A 20,323-nucleotide genomic window follows, 5' to 3' on the forward strand; every position below is an offset into this window, starting at 1 on the left:
TACTTACAGTACCTAGGACGCCATGACTTGTGATAAGAATTCGCATGTTGAGTTACCTCACTTATGTAACTTCTAGGTCGGCTACAGCCTTGCATACCTACCTACCTACCTACTTACCTACTTATCAAGCAAATACATGTTTTGCTTACTTACCTAGGTAGTTGAGTGGGGTGGATAGTGGGTGTCTACCTACTATAAACTGAGAGATCTCGTCGTCTTGGTCATGTTCCTTCTTTTTCCGAGTGTTCATACTTGTACCACTATAGAGTCATTAACTAGGTATTGATAACGTCTTGGCTACCTTTCTCACCTAAGTACTTTCATATTTTTATCCTTTCCGAAATATGGCTAGACCAAAGTTTATACTTATGCTTTCAGGATGGGGAAAGAGCCTTGGGAAGAGCCTTGGGAATAGCTTAAAACGACGAGCTAGCTCAACAACTTGTCAGGGGGATCTAGTTGCAACAACAACAGCAACAACAACAACATCATCATCCAAGGATGGGCCTATCAAGTGTGAGATCAAGCATTTGAGACTGAAAGACGATGGCGAGAAAAAGATATACTTTGACCAGAATAAGGAAGAGGTGAAGAACCCCCGTATGTTTGCATTCTGCCTGGTCAAGCCTCGCTACGACAAGAACGACGACACCGATTCCGATTCCGATACTGATGGCGGCGACGACGACGTTGACATGACGGTCTTGCATGTCAACCACCAACCACTACGACAGTTGCTCAACGACGTTATGGGAGACTGCCCTATAGATTCTATACATGCCAACGACGTTAGGATCAAATACCCATACTGTTCGCTATTCTACTTTAGAAAAGAACTAGAGTCAGAAGGTCACGATCGCTTTGAGAATGATGAGGACTCCAAGGCTCAATTAAAACTACTTATGACCTGGATCAAGACTCGTTTCGACCTCGACATCGCTGCTTATGATAATTGCACATCCAGCAACCTCAAGGCTATCTCCTATGACACACTGTGGACTCTTTTCCGACCACGCACAATCATATACAGCAAACACTGGGATCAGCACCGAGCTTACCGGGTCGATAGTTGCGATTATGGTACCAACGCCCTCTATGTGAATGCTGACTATGTTTCCTTCGACGGCCAGAAATTCGGTACTGTGACAGTGAAACACACTATCCCGAAGTACGATGGGTTGCGGAAAGTGAAAGATCTTGAAACCATGCCGTTCGACTTGTTGGAAGATGCGGGTAAGATACGCGCGGAGCTAGTTGAACGAGGCAGGAAATTCGAGAGCTACGTCGGCCAACATGTTAGGCAATACGACGGACTTGCCCTGACAACAGGTTCGCAGGGCAGTTTAAGACCAACGAATGTTAAGGAGCGCATCATGATCGACTTCGAGACCTGCGACCGGTTCGGTCCGTTTTCTAAGCTTGAAGTCACCGAGCTCGAGAATATCGCTAATTCCAACGAGGCATACCATAGGGTGTCGTGCAACGATAATTTAGCTTCCGCGCCGCAAAAATTCGCCAAGTTATCCGACGAGAACGCTTTGATCAATCACGGCGTGCTCAGGGGATACGCATTGGAGACGAATCAGTTCATGTTGTTTTCTATCAGTAATGTGTCCCCCGTGGAGTGGAACACTCGCTGTTTCGAAGATCTCGTGCTCGACCAAGAGACGAAAAAGACTATTCAGTCCCTCGTCTCTACGCATTTGAGTAACCGCGATAGCTTCAACGATATTGGCATACGCAAGAGCCAAGGGCTTGTAGCCCTCTTACAGTATGTAGCCCCCGGTATATTGCAATCGGTCTTGGACTCTCTTGGGAATATACTCCTTTTCATATATATTTTGAAATGGTTGATAACTACCTACTAGGTACCTAGGTATTTAGTAGGGATTCCCTTAAACACGGGCCGACGGCTCTCATAGCCATATCAGAAAAGTAGTTAGGTATCTGATTACTGACGCTTGTCTACCGAACAGTGGCCCACCTGGTGTAGGCAAGACACTTACAGTGGAGTGCGTGGCCGAACACTTCAAGCGGCCTCTCTGCACGGTGTCGTACAGAGACAGCTTCCCAATGGAACGCCTAGAAGCAGAAATGGAAATAACGATGAAGCTGGCGTTAATCTGGAACGCTGTGCTTCTCATCGATGACCCCGAAGCGTACCTTCAGAGATCACGCGGCAAGGGCCACTGCCAGACCTACATGGTTGGCGCCCTCCATAACTACAGCGGCATTGTCTTTCTCACGATGAACCGCTTCAGCCACCTCGACGACCTCTTCGCGTCCAGGATCCACCTCCCCATCCGCTACACGCAGCTGGCCTTCGCGTCCCGCCTGAAGATCTGGCGCACCCTTTGCACTCGCGTCTCCTGCCCCTCGTGCTCCTCATCCTCACATTCGTCCTCATCCTCGTCCCGGTCTTCCTCCTCCTGCAGTGGCGCCATCAACATCAACATAAACGATGTCCAATTCGACTCCCTGGCCAAGGACTACGAGCTCAACGGGCGACAGATCCGAAACGTGATCCGCGTGGCCTCAGGGCTCGCGGAATCCGACGGCGTGCCGCTCGACTTCGCGCGTCTAAAGTCCGCGGCGCGCATGCTGGAGACGTTTCTGAAGGACGTCGCGAGCGGGGACCACATCGATTATATGGCGTCGGATATGTCGAGAATGGGAGGCCGGACTTTGGGTATGTATTTTTGAGGGGTTTGGGGGGTTTTGTGGGCGTGGGTATTGGTATGGGTGTTGGTGAGAGGGTAGGTCGGTAGGTAGGTATACTGTAAGTATAGCGTGGCGTGGGTTGGTAGTTGGGTAGGTGCTTGTATAGGTCAGGCGGGTAAGGGGATATATACCTACCTAGGTACCTAGGGTATATAGGCGGTAGGTAGCAAGGGGAAGGGGTTCATAGGGAGGCGTTTAGAAGGAGTATAAGGCGAGCTTGGGATATCCTTTCGGGTTATTGATATACTAGGTAGGTACCTACCTAGTAAGCAAGTAAGTAACGGCCAGTCTCGGAGATGATATAATACTCCCCTATCCAACGTAGGTAGCCTAAGCTGTTCCTGGAGGTAGGAATTTTAATACGCATACGATGTTGGAAAACCCTACCTATTACCTGCTCCATACTATGACCCTATGGCTTCTATGTAACAGCGACAATCGACAGCTCTTGTCCTCTAATTGGGTACCTAGGGTTGATGCTATAGGTAGAATACAGTCTCGTGGCATTGAAATGGATACCTAGGTAGGTAGGTATTGTTTATTCTCATGCAGTCAACGGGACTCCCTATTGGCACCATTTTCCTCTCTGATTTCTGTTTTACCATGCCTCGTAGCGCGTAAGGCAGTCAATTACAGTATTGTAGACTACCTAGGAAATCCACAGGGACGAGGTACCTAGGTAGTATTGCATTTTTCTAGTCGTGCTGGTTAGACTCAGGTAGGTACTGTAGGTACACAGCGTGATAGTCACGAACGAATGTGTGCAATCAGTCTACTTATTATAGGTAGGTAGGTACCTACCTACATAAGAATCCCATCCCATCCACTTCTACCTATCTTCTATCCTATCCTCCTATTCATCCCCCCCCCCCTCTGTCCATCCGTCCCTCATAGGCAAGCAGTGTGGACGTGGTTAGTATAGACGCATTCCCCCATCACCCACCATAATAACCAGGGTCAAGACGTCGACTTTGTAGCCTGCTTCTTTGATCACGGACGTGGTCATGATCTCGTCGTGGAGGAACTGGCTGGCGTCTTTGTGGCAGGCTTTGTAGGTGTGGTAGTGGCGTGGCCCTGGCGAGTCGTCTGGGTAGAGAAGAAGCTTCATGCCGGTGGAATCGGTGGCCCAGATTGTGGAGGGGAGATGGGGTTTGGGGGAATGGGGATGGGGATGGGGATGGGGCTGGAAATGGGGCTGGTGGGGAGGTGCTAGGCCTACGAGCTAGATGTTTTCATTAGTTATTTCGTGCATTGAAAATGAAATGGTTGTTCAGGGGCTAGGGGCTAGGGGTTGGGCACTAGGGGACAGACAACATACCTTGACATCGCCACCAAGTCGGCTAAGGAACACGTCACTCCAGCGGAAACTAGGACCCGGGTACGGCGCGAACGGTGCGCGGACGCTGGCGTCGACCGCGATGAAGTAGCTGTACTTCTTCCACAGCCCGCCCTTTCGAAGGACGCCGCGGTGGGCGCCGAAGCCGACTAGGCAGTTGTTGGGCTGCTGGATGATCTGGATGTTGGGCTGGCTGGGGATTAGTGAGGTTGCGGAGGAGGTGGGGCCGGCGAGGATGAAGATGAAGTCTGCGGCGCTGTCTGTGGTGGTGGGGTTAGTGACTACGTAGTAAAGCGGGAGAGATGTGGTTGAGTAAACACCGTCTTTCTCTCTCTCTCTCTCGCTCCAAATGGAAAACTCACGCAAGCCGTTGTCAATGAATAACTTGAGGTTCTCTCGCGCATGAGGGGACTCGCTGTACGCGTAGGTGATGAGCGGGCGGGCAACGCTGCCGGCGGTCGTGCTGCGCTGGTGGTCATCTGAAACCGGGCCGACAAACCGATGCGGCTCCTCGAGACCGTCGGCTTCGAACGTTGAAGGGGCCAGGTAGACGGGCTCTTGTGCTTTGACCACGGCTTCGAAGCGTCGGATCTATGGGGTGTTAGTGGATTGGATTGGATTTTGAGATAGGTAGGTAGGTAGATATAGGTAACTTACGGCAAGGACGTTCTCGTGGGAGAACCTGAGAAAGCCGTAGATGCCGGTCAGGGCGAGGAAGAGGATGGTGAGGACGGTGGGGGTTGTGAGTTCTCGCGGCATTTTGGATGTTGATTCACTCGGGCTTTGGGATGGGATGAGATGAGAAGGGGGATGGAAGGGGAAGGGAGGAAGAAGTTACGACGAGGTAAGGCTGGATTTAGTTGGAAGGGGGGAGAGAGTGTTGGCCACAGTAGATGGGAAACTAGGATAAGGGTGTAGCGTAGGGAGAACACTATACAACACGGCATTGAAAAGGTTTCGTGGTACTTATTAATTTTCCAAACTGATCGATCTACCTAACTTAGTAGGTAGGTACCTAGTAGCTTTGATAAGGGAAGGAGGATGTAGGTGTATATTATCAATGAATTGCTGTTATGTGTCTCGAAAGTTTCAAGTAGAACTACCTTCCTGATATCCAAGGTGGCTGACTACCTAAGTACCTATCAAGCTGCTGCCGAAGGTCGATTACCTACCTACCTACCTACCTACCTGAGTACGGAGAGCCTAATAGGAAAACCCCGGACCGGGCCCGGAGGTAGACCCAGGGCTTGTCCGGGGGGATACTTATATCGACTCTGGAGTTGCCATGAGTACCTATTGTGTAAGGGTGGAAGGTACCTAGGTATACAAGTACCGCAGGCTTCTTTCTTTAACAAGGTGATTTTGCATTAATTCTATGTACATTAGCATGAATAGAGTCATAAGGGGGAGAAGAGCTGCACGGTGATGTGCGTAGTGCTGAGCTGAGCTGAGCAGGCATTAGCGCCACATGGAGCAATTAGCCACAACTTATCTTCAATGTGGAGGGCCCCACTATGAAATCACGCTAGCTGAGCTAGAGTACCAGCTACAGGGGACCCACTCATTTCGCGCTTTCAGCCTCATCAATTCCATCAAGCCTTGTCACTTTTCAACTTTTCGAGACCGACCATCAACTTTCATCCTCCATTTTTATTTTCTTTCACCTTTTTTTCTAGCATAACATCACTTTTTGCGTGTAAACTCATCCAGTCATTTTCCAAGTCGTTACCCACCGAAGGTTCTTTCGACCACCATGCCTTCAATTGGCGATGAGTTTTGAACATTTTACAATCATTACCGTTTTGATTTGAACGCGCTTCTATCCTCTTTTCGACTTCAACTCTTCGCCCTTTCTCCCCAACATCGCCACAACCCCCCCCTCATCGACATTTTACATCTTTCATCTCTTACCCTTAACCTTACCATTCCTTATTCAAGATGGCGACTACTCGAAATGGGAACGCCAACAATGGCGTAGATAGCGAAGCTCCTCCCGCGCCGATTAGCAAACGATTTGCCGATATTCCTAGCGCTATCGATATCCCCGTCCAAGGCGACCAAGAAGACGAAGCCGTGGAGATTGACTTGGAGGACCTGGTAGATGATCCGACAGAACTCTGCACGCTATTCGAGAATGAAAGGGCCGCGCGCACCTATTGGATGACCGTGTCCCTCGCATACGCGAAGCAGAAGAAGATCGATCATGCTATCGAGATGCTCAACCGTGGCGGAAATGCCATGCAAGACAACAATCCAAAAGAGAAGCTCAGCATAGTGACTTGCCTCTGTTGGATGTACCTCTGGAAAAGCCGCGAAGCTCCTCGTGTAGCGCCTGATGGCGTCCCTGCATCCGAAGCCAAGACGAAGGATTACTACCTCCAATTGGCCACTTCCTCTCTCAACGACGCGTCGCGTATAAGCCCGGCCTTCCCCCCGCTATTTCTAGCCCGAGGTGTACTCCAGCTTCTCAAAGCTTCACTACAAGCACCTTCCAAAGCCCCGGGTGCTGGTCTTGTCGATCAGGACAAGGCTAATTTACTGAAAGATGCCTTGAAGTTCTTCGATCAAGCGAGTAAAGTTTCGCAGGGCAAGAACATGCTGGCACTTTTAGGCCGAGCGAGAGCGTTGTTTGGATTAGGCAACTACAAGGAGTCTCTAGAGACATATCAGAATGTTTTGAGAAAAATGCCGGATTTGGTTGACCCGGATCCTCGAATCGGCATCGGATGCTGCTTCTGGCAACTGAGACATAAGGAGGATGCGAAACAAGCTTGGGAGAGATGCCTGGAGATTAATCCCGAATCTAAGACTGCCAACATTCTCCTCGGTCTGTATTACCTTGATGCTAGCGGTCGTGTTCCTACGAATAGCCCTGAGTTTATTCGACTATACAAGAAGGCTATGACTGAGTACACACAAAAGTCCTTCAAGGCCGACAAGAACCAGCCCTTGACTTGTGTCACCTTTGCTAGTTATTTCTTGTCTAGCAAAAGTCTCTCGCACGTCGACTCACTCGCCAATAAGGCCATTCAGTTCACCGACGTAAATGCACTTGCAAGCGATGGCTGGTATCTGCTTGCTCGAAAGGAGCATTTTAGTGGTAACGTTGAAAAGGCCGCGGATTACTATCGCCGCGCAGATGAAGCAAGAGGTGGACTCGAGAAGGGCTACCTACCAGCCAAATTTGGCGTTGCTCAACTTTCTGTTTTGAACAACGACTTAGGGGAGGCTAAACTTCGTCTGGAGAAGATCATCCAATCGGCTAATAAGAACGAACGAAACTACGAGGCCATGATTCTCTTGGGCACTCTGTATGCCGAAGAGGTCTTCACGAATCAGATGGCTGCCTCTAGCGAGAATAAGAGTGCCGAGTTGCGGAAAGCGATAGAATACCTGGAGCATGTCCGCACAGCTTGGAAAGATCCCAAAAAGAACCTCTCCCCCGATTCCGCGATTTTATTGAACCTTGCTCGCCTCTACGAGGGTGACCACCCCGAGAAGGCGCTTGAATGTCTCTTGCAAGTTGAGCAGATCGAGTTGGATCAAATCCCATCTTCAGAATATCCAACCGGAATCGAGGACGAGACAGCTCTACGGAATGCTTTGCGAAAGAATCTCCCACCCCAGCTCCTGAACAACATCGGATGCTTCTATTCTCAAGCCGAGAAACACGAGCTTGCGAGCCAACTGTTTGAAGCCGCCCTGAGCTCCTGTATGCGGATTGGCGAAAAGGACGAGGACAACGATATAGATGCTTTGGTCACTACCATCAGCTTCAACCTCGGTAGAAGTTATGAGTCACAGGGCCTCACTGATCAAGCTGTCGAGGTCTATGAAAAGTTAGTGGCCCGCCATGATGATTACACTGAAGCCAAGGCTCGTCTAGCATATATCAAGCTACGCAAGACACCAATTAAGGAAGGTCCGGATGCGGTTACAAAGTTATACGAGGAGAACAAATCTGACCTCGAGGTTCGCGCCTTGTATGGTTGGTATCTCGGACGAAAGGGTTCACGAAGAAAGTTGGGTAATGTCAACGAGGACCCTGAGCTGAGGCACCACAAGCACTCTCTTCAGCATCACAACAAACACGACCGGTATGCACTCGTCGCTATGGGTAATTTGTACATGATGGCAGCACGTGAAATGCGCCGAGAGACAGAGCAAGAAAAGCAAAAGCGGTCGGCTGCGTACACGCGCGCTGTGGAGTTCTTTGATAAGGCGATACAGCTGGATCCGAAGAATGCCTTTGCTGCTCAAGGTATCGCTATCGCCCTTGTTGAGGATAAGAAAGATTACAAGTCTGCGCTACCTATATTCCTAAAGGTGCGGGAGACAATCAAGGATGCAAATGTGTATGTCAATATTGGGCATATATACGCAGAGTTACGACAGTTCTCTAAAGCTATCGAGAGCTACGAGACTGCAATGTCGAAGGAGAGTAGAATGGACGATCCGAGTATCTTGGCATGCCTCGGCCGTACGTGGTTGAACAGGGGTAGGCATGAGCGAAGTCTGGATGCTTACAGAACAGCCTTAAGCTACGCCAAGAAGGTAAGATCAACCAAGATGCTGAAAAATTTACGCAAGCTCACATGTCTATAGGCCCTCGAAGTGTCCCCAGATCAGATCCACTTCAAATTCAACGTGGCATTCGTTCAGATTCAGCAAGTTCAACATATCATGAACGTACCTGAGACCCAACGTACGCTAGCTGAGCTCGAAGAAGCTTCTGAAGGTCTCGAGGCCGCTATCGTGGCTCTTGATGAGATTGCCACCAACCCACAACCACCGTACCCCAAGGCAGACCTGGAGCAGCGAGCCAACATGGCTCGCAACACCCAGCGCAAGCAGCTTGGCCGCCAAATTGAGAGCCAGAGAGAGTACGAGGAAAAGAATAAAGAGAAGCTTGCTGCAGCCCTAGAGCAAAGACAAGCTGAATTGAAGCGCCGTGAAGAGGAGCGCCAGAAGGCTCTCGATTTAGAGCGGGAGAGGCGAGAAAAAATCCGCAAGGAACGCGAAGAGATAGCGGCCCGCGACAGAGAAATGGCCGACAAGCGAGACCAGGAGGAGAAATCGCGCCAAGAGGCTGATCTGGTTACCGACTCTGAAACGGGTGAAAAGGTTAAGCGGAAGAGAAAGCCTAAGCCGAAGTCAAGTGGCGAGCCCAGGTCAAAAGGACGTTCGCGCAAAAAGAAGACGACGGAGGGCGATGAGTCAGAGTCGGAAGAAGAACGTCAACCGAAGAAGAAGCGAAAGCTCGCTTCCAAGAAAGATAGCAACAAGTACAAGTCTGCGGAGATCGTGGTGGATAGCTCTGACGAGGACGATGATGCCTTGGATCGTGCTGATAGAGCCATTGAGAATCATCGCTCACCTCGGTCAGATGCGGATGATGCATCAAGAGCTGGCTACGACCGAGACGTAATGGAAGTGGACAATGCAGCTGGCCAGGACGACGATGAAGACGAAGACGAGGAGGAGACGACTAGCCGTGTACCAAGTAAGCGTGCTCGACGTGGCGGTAGAGTTCTCGATGATAGTGACGAGGACGAAGACGTCGAAGTTCCAAACAAAGAGGCCAATGGCGGATCGGATGCAGAAAACGGGGAACCTGCTGGCGCTGCAGACACAAGCATGGCAGACGCTGCTGACGAAGATGAAGACGACTAATGGGGTCAGTTTCTATGAAAGAATAAATTTTGCTAAGCGGCTGGGGATGGACTGGCTCTAAATACTTGTGCTATAGGCTCCTCTTTCCAGGGGAAAATAATCAATTACATGATATTCGGCATTGGCTTATGTAGATTATGCATACATATTCCATGCTGCACGAATAGGAATGACATACATAGCACTAAGGTATGATGTAGGAGTAGCTGCATACACAAGAGTAGCACTGAGTTTGGGAAACAGCTAATATGAATATAAGAAGGTTTGACCATGAGACAAATCTCTATTCAGGTAGGTAGGCATTTAGACAGGAGCTTTCTTGTGAAAAACTGTGTGACCTGATACTGACCTAGGGTACCTACCACTGCCAAACGTAAAGAAATGGACGTCGGTGCAATCAGAAAAAAATCCAAGAACGACAACAAACGAACCGGAATCATTCCTTCCTATCGCGCTGAGCAGTTCGCTGCCAAAGAGATAAACTTAAACGGCCCTACATTTATGGAGAGAATCCGGGAACTCGAGACCCAAGTGAACAATCTTCGCCTGAATAACCAGAAACTTCACTCGGCGATGGACGAACTACAGAAGAATTCAACTAGTGCTCGACAACAGAAACAACCAGAGGAATCGTACGCTTCCTCGCAGAATGGCATACCCGCCTGGGCAAACCAGAAAGAGCGGCTCCCAGACGGTAGATTGAATCTACACTACCGCCCTAACCACGAGTTGAATCTATCTCATCCCACGGAGGACGAGCTAGATGATTCATGGAAAGTGTTTCTCGCGACGAAACCCTGCAAGAACGAGGGCATGTTGCACTTCCTGCGACGATTCCGAGAAGCATTCTATGCACTCCAGCTGCGCTGGCAAAACGGATCTTTCGACCGATCTATCACGATCGATGTCTTGAAAACGTACACACCTAGCGTGTGGCTACATATCATGGATCACGAAAGGACTATGATGACGTCCCAGATAATAGAGGAGGCAGTGGTGCTAGGGGCCATAGTCGAGCGAATCGCGGTCGAGAGCAAGATCTATGGCACTCCATCGACGACTACCTATACTACTCGCCAGGGGTCCTGAAACCTGAATAGCTTTCTATGAGGAGAAGGAAAATGTAAGAATAACATCGCAAATGGGCTCGTTGCAGTGGGAATACCTATGTAGCTTAGTAGATGGTGGGTGGTATTTCTTGATAAGAGAATATACCATATGTTACATGCACATAACAACACCTTTCGTTTTAAAGAGAAGACAAATGGCTATCTCTTTTCTCCCATATACCGGTACAACTGTCGCTATATAATCTTAACTTAAACCCTAAAAACGCCTTTCAGATAACTAAGTAGTTGGGAGTTGGATTGAGATCGGTGCGGCTGATCTGAAGGATTCGACAAGGTTTCATCCGATGTCTTAGTTATATCCTGATTTTGTGCGTTCTAGGCGGTGCATATGGGGTTGTGGTTTAGGTGTATCGTCTGGTATTTTAGGCGTAGCCGCCTCAGAGTCAACCTGTAATACATAGAGGGAAAAGGGGGAGATCGATACATAACAACCTGAACGAAGATACATACTGTACTACTATGTAAACGCTTCGATTCAGGGGGGGTTACACGGATTTGAGCCAATCGGAAAGCATGCCTCCAAATAACTATATGATAATATCGATAAAATACCTACTATCTACTAGGTAGGGTAGGTATGTAACTAAACAGTGCTAGGTATCTACCTATGTACATATTGACGACAGCGTTAATTACCGAGGTAATGAATAGGAAACTGCTTTTTATCAACTCATCATTCAAATGAGGATGGGGATTCTAACTCATACCTATCGAGGGCTTCGCCGAACACTCCCCATTGCACAACTACATAGTGCAAGATCATTTCATGTTTCCACGTTGAATGCGCGCATCTTTCCCGCTCTATTCGTCCGAGGCGGCACGTCTAATGGCTTAATCTTTCAACGTCAGCATCTTCCACCCCAAGACCAATGGCATATCATATTGCCGGCGGCTATGGGATCGCCAGATTCCTACGGTCGACAGCTCAATGGCATGGGAGGGGGCATATCCTCGACCTCTAAGATCTGCGTCCTGTCGCCTTCTACGCGCCCGGATGCGGATATTGACTTCACTTTCGTCCAGGTTGGTATAAAAGATGGCGTCCTCGACCTCGCTGGAAATTGCGGAAACATGTCATCTGCTGTGGGACCAGTCGCCTGGGACGAAGGGTTAGTCGCCGACCAAGCGTCAAAGGTCCGAGATGTAGGCAAGGCAGCCAATTACCGAGAAGCTCTTGTAAGGGTGTTTAATACGAACACCTCCAAGATCATACATTCGCGCTTTAGGGTAAGCGGTGACCCTCCTGTCTACTGCCACGAGGGAGATTATGAGATGGATGGCGTCCCTGGGATGCAATCGAGGATTACTCTCAGCTTCCTAAATCCTGCTGGCGCAAAGACAGGCAAAGCGCTACCGACTGGGAATCCGGTTGACTTGTTGACGCTACCAGACGGGGAGCAGATCAAGGCCTCCTTGGTAGATGTGTCGAATCCAGGAGTGTTTATCCGGATAGACGAATTAGGGATCAGTGATGCGGACCCGGCCGCTTTTACCCCACAGGCGGTCGAGGCAGACCCAAATCTGAAGGCCAGATTAGAGTCCATCCGTCAAGCTGGCGCGACGATGATGGGATTAGATCCAAAGACCGAAAGTGTGCCTAAAGTCGTTCTCCTGTTTCCGGAATCGGGCTCAGATGATATCGACATCAGATGTCTAGCATTATCGATGGGACAGGCACATAAGGCGGTGCCCCTGACTTTAGCTCTGTGTCTTGGGGCAGCGGCGAACATGCCTGGGACTCTAGCGGCACAAGTTTGCAGCAAGACCCGAGGCAGTCGCGGAAGTGGCTCTGTCGTTATTGGACATCCGAGCGGAACCGTCGAGATAGGAGCGACGATCGAGGACGGTCAGATCGTCTCAGCAGACCTGCTTCGCACTGCTAGAGTACTTATGAAGGGCGAGGTTTATTACTAACTGTGAAGATTATTGGGAAGCTTTTAACTACTATCCTGTTGCCAATAATTTCTGCCCACCTAAGGTACGCCTTCTAAAATGCACGCGGGATTCATATCTTCGGCGGAAACTGCCAGTATCCTAAAGTGAACTTGGACCTTCCAAAAGCCTTCACCTACGTACCTAGGTATGTTTACCTACTATGTTCTTAGTAGTTAACAATTATATTTTCTTGGACATCATTCTCGAAACCTTTCAACTATCATCGTCAACGAGTCTTGATTTTCAAGGAATACCGATATCAATTCAATAACAAATATTCAATCATCAGTTAGCTATCGAGACAGCAAACAAATTCAAAGTATCTCGATCAATATCGACCAGTATGGATTTGTTACATCACCGCGTTACACTTACCCCAACGCTCATGGTCCTGCCGACGCCAGTGATGAAGCTCGAGGATAAGGCCCTCCGACGCTGTGAAGATGCGATGGATGAGGTGTATAAATTCAGGGCACACCCGACAACAGAAGCGATTGATTTGGACATATGGAAACCGCCAACTCTACCAGATGATCCCTTCATTTGGGGGCGTCATCTTTTCATCGATGGATTTGCAGTAGTCAACTTTCTGACGATGTACCAAAAGACCGGCGAGCTCCATTATGGCCAGATTGCTGCCAAGTTGGCGTTCGTTGTGTGTGAAACCCTGGGCGATCTTACCGGGGCGACCGACGACCAACCTTTGGGGCAAGGTCTCAGAAGTGGCGATACAGCTCGGTCGCCGTGGAGGGGGACTATTTGGCCACATGTGATGTGGGCGTTCGCTTTGACTCGCCTAGGTGCTGTGATGGGGCAACCGAGGTTCCTCAAATTGGCTGCGCATACGATTCGGAGCGTGCATCCTCGTATCGAAGACGGTAATCACGATGTCCCAGTCGCTCAGAATGAGTCCCCGTATGGTGTATTCAAAGACGGCTACATCGGTGCCATGGGTACAAGCTTTTTGGCCTTGGCTTCCAGGATCTTAGTTAAGACGGCACACTCATTAGGCTATGTCGATCCCTCCTTCGTCTGGGACGTGACCCTGCGTTTGTCTTTGATGCGCGACGACCACCAGCTTATAGGTCTTGACGACCCTCAAGTTGCTAGTTACGCCTTAATCCTATGTCAAGTCGACCCCGAATCCCAGGCGGAAACGGCTTTGACTCAAAAAGCACTCGAGAAGCTCGACGACAATGTGCTCCGAGGACAAAGAGGCCCGATATCGTTGGATACCAGTATCCATGATCCGTGTTCGATCTTCGCTCTTAGTCTTGGACTTAAATGTAACAAGAATTCTATATGGACCGCTTTGATAGCTGATCACTTGATCAAATTCTGGGAGGAGAGACCTGCCTTGTGGAAAGTAGGAGTATCTCAATCTGTTGCGGCGCTCGTAATGTATGCGGCAGCAGTGGCTCCCGGAGGTATGTCTCATCCAACTTCGTATTTACATCTCAGATATGCACAGAATCACTCACTTACAAACTCATATAGCTTTCATAATAAATTTGTAACCACAAGTTAGTATCTATTAGATTACCCCGGTAGGATATTAATTTGCCGCTGTTAACTTGACTGTCAACATGCCTCGGGAAGGGACAGTAGCCGTAACCACACCCCCCGATAGTGCAGCAGTGTCTGCGGCCACAGACCTAGTGTTATCCGTCACAAAAGCTTCGGCAGCCGCTGGGGTGAATCCATTGAAAGAAATCTTGACGCTCTGCTGCGAACCTCCCGAGTTAACAAATACCACGACAGCTGAACCATCCGTGTTCTTGAACGCCGTAATGCCCGTGCTGGAAACGGTGCCCGTGGTCTTGACTCGGTAGGCCCCGGGGCGCACAAACCTCGACCACATGGTAAAAGCCCAAAGACGTCCAGATGGGGTCACTGTCTTACCGTCACTTGCGACGAGATACGAAGATGCTTGGAACTAGTAGAACGAGTTTGTGAATTAGAAAGCCTGAAGTTCGAAAGTTTGGGCATGGCTTTCTGGAAGAAAGGAAAGAAGGAAAGAAGGAAAGAAGGGGTATAACATACTTGGTTAACCTCTACCCCCTGCCAGTAGATATAAGCAGACAAGTTGGCATTCGCAAGACCGTTGTGGATCTTATTGGCCCACGTCGATCCTTCGCAGAGACCGCCGCCGCCGGACCAGGTCGCGCACCACCGCGACTGGAGATCGGCGGCCTCGGTCTGCCATGTCTTGAGGTTGGTGGAGATTACGGAGTTCGGGTCGCTCGAGTACATGTGGCTCGTGATCAGCTTCAGGTACTTCTCCATCCCTGATGACACGAGGCCTTGCGTTATGCTGCGCTGGGAGTTCCAGCCCACTGTTGGTGGGTGGTGGGGGTGTGGTTAGCGAGGAGGTAGAAATGGATTATAGCGTTGTAAGAAGTTGGAAGACAGCGAGGGAGTTAGTTAGCGAATGAATGATTTGTTTCACTTACTCGCGTCACAGCATGCTATCGATACGTTTCCGACCCCCTGTGCTTCAAGCGTGTCGTGCAGGATGGGGATAAAGGAGGCGGCTTCGCTGGCGCCGGATTGCATTGAGGAGTAGCTCGTTCTGCGGGACTTGTTTTAGCTTCGCCATGAGCTACCAGACGGGTAGGTACGGTCATCGCTTACACGTAGTCCGGCTCATTCAAGAACCCAAGGTGCGTAACGGGCAGGCCAAGCGAGTTGTAGTAGGTACTTGACATACCGCACCAAGAAATCCGCATACGCCTGCCTCCAATCCCCCGGCGCGCACGCGTGGCCCGCCGTCCCGCACAGGTACCCGCCGCTGTTCTCGTTGCCGTTCGTCTTCATGAAGCCCGGCGCGCTCCACGCGTCCGCGTACACCGCCGCGACCCCGTACCGCGCCGCCTGCCGGCCCCGGTCGTCCTCGTCAAAGGTATAGTTGGCCGCCATGCCGGGCCCGCACCGGGCTTGCGGGCAAGATGCTGTCGGTCGGGGTGGTGCCGGACCCGATCCGGTTCCGGATTATGCTGAAGCCGGCGCCGGTGCTGGTGTTGAAGAGGTAGGTAGTCGAGGCCTTGCTGTTGGAGGGGGGGCGGGGAGGAGATCGCGGAACTCGCTGGCGCGCCCGAAGGCTTGGGATAGGTATCCCGAAGCCGTCGATTTGTTGGTGGGGGGTGAGGGTGGAGATGGAGATGGGGGATTGTGCGGTGGTGGGGGGGAGGAGGGGGAGGAGGAGGAGGGTTGTGAGGGTGAGGGTGGTGAGGAGGAGGGACATTGTGGGGAGGGTTGTTGGGGTGGTGTTTTGATGCCGAGGTATGTTAGGTAGGTAGGTAGGTAGGTAGGTGGAAATCTCACAGATGGACCTCGTTGGGATAGGGGTGAAGTTGTGGGGAATTAGTATCCGGAGGATAAGAGTCTTTTACATATCACGCACCTACCTTACCGAGCGTGGGTAGGGAATATTTGATCACACCAAGCCGAGAGATCGAAAGAGATTTAATATATTTCCGAGACTTGCTCAGAATAGAATATCACCTCGATCCAAACCCTACCGCTTCTAATTCGAGCGCGTGAGTGAATGCGCGGAGGAAGGCCAGGGGCTTTATCCTCCGCATGGCTTCCTTTTCTTATCAACTTCTGCCATATTCATACCAGTAGTATCTAGGTTGCCTACTTAAGGTAGTTAGGTAGATAGGCGTGATATGGTGGGAGAAAAGGCGTTGTGATGCCAAGATTTCGTGATAATAGCCTGAATGCCTTGACGTGTTCTGGCCCTTGGGGTGGGATACCTACCGTGGTGGATGGCGCGGAGAGGCAACTTGCGGAGGTAGGTAGGCAATGAGATTCGAGCATTATGGGAATGTTTGAAGTGATCAAGTTTTCGTCGTTGGATATTAATACTGGGTATCTATTATTAGCATGCAGTGTTATAGTTAGGTTATTTTGACAGGTAGGGATAGGTTGAGGCGAAATGCAATGTGCCCAGGTGTGTATGAAGGAGTTGTGATCTGATTTTGTGTGCCAGGTGGGTATATAGAGGGATTCAGGGGTTGATAATGGGATGGTTTGTTACGTTATACCAAGGTACTAAGTACCTACGAATACGTTAGTAGATTGGACAGGTAGACGACCTTTTACGAAGTGCCCGAGTTTATCATGGTGTTAAGATACTGTATATGAATATAGTATAAGCATAGCATATATCTTGATATATTCTAGGTACTGATCTCAGTAAAGGTATATAAGTAATTAAGTGTACAATTTAGTATCAAATCAATGGTCTAAACTTGCTCAGTATAAAACAGTATCCCTCCAAATCTCATATTTATCATTAGGTACCCTTAAAAGCATGCTCATTTCGCTCTGCGTACGCACAGCCAGAATATTGTAATCGTAGCTTTGATTGCGGCAACAAACCATAGACTTGGCTGTACGGCACCAGTAGCTTTAGAAATCCATCCTCCACAGATAGCCCCGAGTAGCGTGAGAAGGAAAGCCACAGCCCTACGATTTCGCTTCACATTCTGCGTAAGGGGGTCCAGGATCCGCTCATCGCTGATTAAGTCACACAACAGCCTGCGTGTAACAAGGTATCATTATGTCAGTTCCAGACTCCTACTTATACGGATTGGAAAGGGGTTCGAGGAATAAATCTAGAAGCAACAAAGGTTTTCCACTCACGTCGTAATTACAACCGTCGGCACTTCGCTCAGACCTAATCCGCGACTATTCGTTATCTGACCCGCGGCCTGAAAACTAAGTAGCGCAACCGGGGCCAGTTCGAGGAAATCCATGACATTGGGGTCTCTCCGCGAGGGATATCGGCCATCGACGATGCCGGTTTGGATGATGGTAGCTGCCACGACCACAAATACGGTCTGGAGAAGAAAGGAGAAGAACACGGTTCTTCGCAGACGCCCACCACCGATCAGCTTATGCAGCCGGGAGAAGACTAGACACCCTATGGTGAAACATCCTATCGAGCATAGCGAGCGAGCCCATCCGAATGGCCTGTTGTTTTGTCCTGAAGCTCCTAGGGCAACGAAGACGGTGTTTCCTAGGCAGTCAAGCGGCTTAGGATAGCTCAATTTGGGGTGGGGACTAAAAAGGGGGTACGGTCATACCAGTTTGCATCGACACGAAAGTGCCATACGCTGAGAAATGACTCGATGTTAGTGACAAGACAAACAAAACATAATTAGGTAATAACACAACATGAGTATTCTTTACTTGCCGTTGTATAAAGTTCCATCCGTGAGGCCTGTTGCGAAACAACAGGCTATTAGAGGCAAAGACCCTATATTCGTATCGACTTCCTCGGAGAGCTGCCTGTAGAGCCGCCGACTAAATGGCTGCTCCTCGGGTGACACTAAGTCGATCATTGGGCTAGGGTCGAGTTTCTCCTCATCTGGCATAGTGACGTTGAGGTGACAATGCAGTGCAGCAGGAGGTCTGGTGATGCTATGTGAGAAGTAGGTAGGGCGCTTAATATTCAATACTCCAAGCAACCAAAATGAAATGGGGGTTTCAAGAACCAATAATTCGACTCGAGGATGAGAATCTCGAAGATAACCTGCGCTGGCTCACAGTTTTGAAATAAATAACCAGGTAATTAGCACTACGTCAGTGAGCGCATGCGTGGTTTATTGTGCTTGGTTGCTTCTTGGTCACTTCTTGGCCGCCTAATCTACAGATCCGCACAAAAGAAGCCGCCGTGTATCTTTAAATCCCTCAGTCCCTTCTTAATGCAACGCCGACCGAAGCTTCCCGTGTGGCGTGTAACCCTTGTAGCAAGTTTGGCTCAACAGTTGCGCGTGAAAAGGGGGCGGGAGGGAAGTGGATTCACATAAGAGAGAAAGCTGATAAGTTCGACATGTCCCGGTTTAAGCATCCCCGGTTTAGATGTCATAGATTGCCTACATCTCTGTAGGTATATCAAAGGTGGGCTGTATCTAGACCCGACCAAGCGGAATTTCTCAGCGACCGGGCTTGCCACATCCACGCCGCGCCACGCGACCTGATTATCTACGAATAAGCCAATAGGACTATTACAATGACAATGTCTCGGATGGGCGCCGAACGTTTTTAGGTTAATGACCCGGTCACGGCGCTCCTATCGGGGCCGTTTCTACTCGTGAGCAACAACACGCTATTTCCTTTCTGTCTTCCGCCTCCCGCCTCCCGCGCAGTTCAGCTCTCCTACGCAAGTGAGCTAAGCCAATAACGAGCCTATCTAGCAGGGTTCCCAACGTTTCAGTGGAGCGGGTTCTACCGCCAAATAGTGAGCTGGAATCAGACAACGATATGAAATGGAGAAAAATGATTGGCCGAAGGTGAATGTCTCGGCCGGTGAATGTCTCGTCCGACATGTCTCTCGCTTTAAAGTTTATCAGATGAATTGGTTTCCCCCTTTTGCTTCGATATTCCCACCTTCGGTGCTGCCGGTCTACTACCCAGTACCTAATGTAGGAGGGCCCAGTATCAACCACAGAGACGGTTGAGAGCTTCATGGCTCAACGCCTACTATCAGAGATGATGTATAGAAGGACCGATGAAGAAAGTGACAGATCGAGTTGGCCTCAAAGCAAGGAATCATTGGCCCAGACCATAATTGTGGATGATTATAACTTGGCGCCAAGGTGATGGCTTGCCCTAAGCTGTGGCATCACAATCTAGAGTTCACATCTACAAGCAACCTGGTATCAACTGATAACCAACCAACTACTCCTCGAAACAAGCGGGCTTCTAGATCAGGTCATACAGTTTGTTGAACCGGGAGGCTGCTTAGCAGGTGAATATTTTTAACAACTTGACATAGCTGTCGTGGCACTTCACCTCGATCAAGGCGTTCAGCCCGCCAAGAAAGCCATGTTAAGCTGACATTCACAGGGAAACACGCAAGAACAAACAAGCAAACAAACAAGCAGATGAACGACGACACACAGTCAACGTATGACCTGAATTTCTACGACAACATGACACATGTATGTCGTATACTATCTAATACCTAACACGAAACCGTTGATATAGGCTGTATTTCAAGTTACAGCGTATATGAAAAAAAGAAAAGGAAAAAGAAAAGCACCTTTTCATGAGATAAGGATCTGGGCAAGAGCAAGTTCTAAGACGGGTAGGCGTATATACAACACCACCACCTACATATATGCTGACAAGGAATAGGATACTCAAAGTATATGAAATATGATCATATGATATGATAATTCGACCGCGGAGGCTTTTTTTGCCCAGTCTCAGCTCATTTACCTGGTGTACAGGTGCATATCAGAGGCCTCCCAAGTGAAGCCCTAGATCTTGGCGGGTCTTGGGCCCAAGACGGTTGCAGAGAGGTTATGTTATCAGCGAAGGGGGACGGGATGTTGAACGAAAGACGCTCGGCGGCTGAGGCTACATCGAAAGGGCCCGGCCCGTGGCGAGCTACCACCTTGCTTACTTACCCACATTATCAAACGCCAGTTACAGCCAGGTAGGGACGGATGCCTACCTAGATATGCAGTATTGCAGAATCGGTTTGCGAATGCATGCCAACGACATCGAACCC

General features: G+C 49.6%; 8 protein-coding genes across 8 annotated transcripts; 5 read left to right on the forward strand and 3 right to left on the reverse strand.

Moving 5' to 3' along the window:
- Positions 1-180: 180 nt before the first annotated feature.
- GGS25DRAFT_151329 (P-loop containing nucleoside triphosphate hydrolase protein) lies at positions 181-2,897 on the forward strand. The gene is made up of 2 exons (XM_049256397.1): positions 181-1,771; positions 1,977-2,897. Exons 1-2 carry the CDS (start codon positions 345-347, stop codon positions 2,701-2,703), a joined length of 2,154 nt encoding a protein of 717 aa, XP_049120687.1. The 5' UTR covers positions 181-344; the 3' UTR covers positions 2,704-2,897.
- A 381-nt stretch (positions 2,898-3,278) lies between these two features.
- GGS25DRAFT_478619 (uncharacterized protein) lies at positions 3,279-5,500 on the reverse strand. Its single transcript, XM_049259955.1, has 4 exons — positions 4,715-5,500; positions 4,420-4,648; positions 4,040-4,317; positions 3,279-3,943 (listed from the first exon to the last, which is right to left on the reverse strand). Exons 1-4 carry the CDS (start codon positions 4,814-4,816, stop codon positions 3,635-3,637), a joined length of 918 nt encoding a protein of 305 aa, XP_049120688.1. The 5' UTR covers positions 4,817-5,500; the 3' UTR covers positions 3,279-3,634.
- Positions 5,501-5,867: 367 nt separating this feature from the next.
- Positions 5,868-9,921, forward strand: GGS25DRAFT_151455 (TPR-like protein). Its single transcript, XM_049256399.1, has 2 exons — positions 5,868-8,611; positions 8,663-9,921. Exons 1-2 carry the CDS (start codon positions 5,996-5,998, stop codon positions 9,728-9,730), a joined length of 3,684 nt encoding a protein of 1,227 aa, XP_049120689.1. The 5' UTR covers positions 5,868-5,995; the 3' UTR covers positions 9,731-9,921.
- GGS25DRAFT_151456 (uncharacterized protein) lies at positions 9,922-11,256 on the forward strand. The gene has a single exon (XM_049256400.1). The coding sequence runs from the start codon at positions 10,112-10,114 to the stop codon at positions 10,817-10,819; it is 708 nt and encodes a 235-aa protein (XP_049120690.1). The 5' UTR covers positions 9,922-10,111; the 3' UTR covers positions 10,820-11,256.
- A 1-nt stretch (position 11,257) lies between these two features.
- GGS25DRAFT_151465 (DUF453-domain-containing protein) lies at positions 11,258-12,956 on the forward strand. Its single transcript, XM_049256401.1, has one exon. The coding sequence runs from the start codon at positions 11,542-11,544 to the stop codon at positions 12,772-12,774; it is 1,233 nt and encodes a 410-aa protein (XP_049120691.1). The 5' UTR covers positions 11,258-11,541; the 3' UTR covers positions 12,775-12,956.
- Positions 12,710-14,331, forward strand: GGS25DRAFT_151374 (uncharacterized protein). Its single transcript, XM_049256398.1, has 2 exons — positions 12,710-14,222; positions 14,293-14,331. Exons 1-2 carry the CDS (start codon positions 13,139-13,141, stop codon positions 14,310-14,312), a joined length of 1,104 nt encoding a protein of 367 aa, XP_049120692.1. The 5' UTR covers positions 12,710-13,138; the 3' UTR covers positions 14,313-14,331.
- Positions 14,332-14,350: 19 nt separating this feature from the next.
- On the reverse strand, positions 14,351-16,039 carry GGS25DRAFT_518810 (glycoside hydrolase family 30 protein; the record flags this gene model as incomplete). Its single annotated transcript, XM_049263597.1, has 5 exons — positions 14,351-14,731; positions 14,839-15,131; positions 15,249-15,367; positions 15,506-15,669; positions 15,728-16,039. The coding sequence occupies 5 exons, from the start codon at positions 16,037-16,039 to the stop codon at positions 14,351-14,353; spliced, it is 1,269 nt and encodes a 422-aa protein (XP_049120693.1).
- Positions 16,040-16,957: 918 nt separating this feature from the next.
- GGS25DRAFT_478628 (uncharacterized protein) lies at positions 16,958-18,811 on the reverse strand. Its single transcript, XM_049259956.1, has 4 exons — positions 17,999-18,811; positions 17,889-17,918; positions 17,446-17,821; positions 16,958-17,340 (listed from the first exon to the last, which is right to left on the reverse strand). The coding sequence occupies exons 1-4, from the start codon at positions 18,177-18,179 to the stop codon at positions 17,118-17,120; spliced, it is 810 nt and encodes a 269-aa protein (XP_049120694.1). The 5' UTR covers positions 18,180-18,811; the 3' UTR covers positions 16,958-17,117.
- Between the last annotated feature and the right edge of the window lie 1,512 nt (positions 18,812-20,323).

Source organism: Hypoxylon fragiforme, assembly GCF_022984875.1.
Source record: "Hypoxylon fragiforme strain CBS 206.31 chromosome Unknown GGS25scaffold_2, whole genome shotgun sequence".
NCBI lineage: Eukaryota > Fungi > Ascomycota > Sordariomycetes > Xylariales > Hypoxylaceae > Hypoxylon > Hypoxylon fragiforme.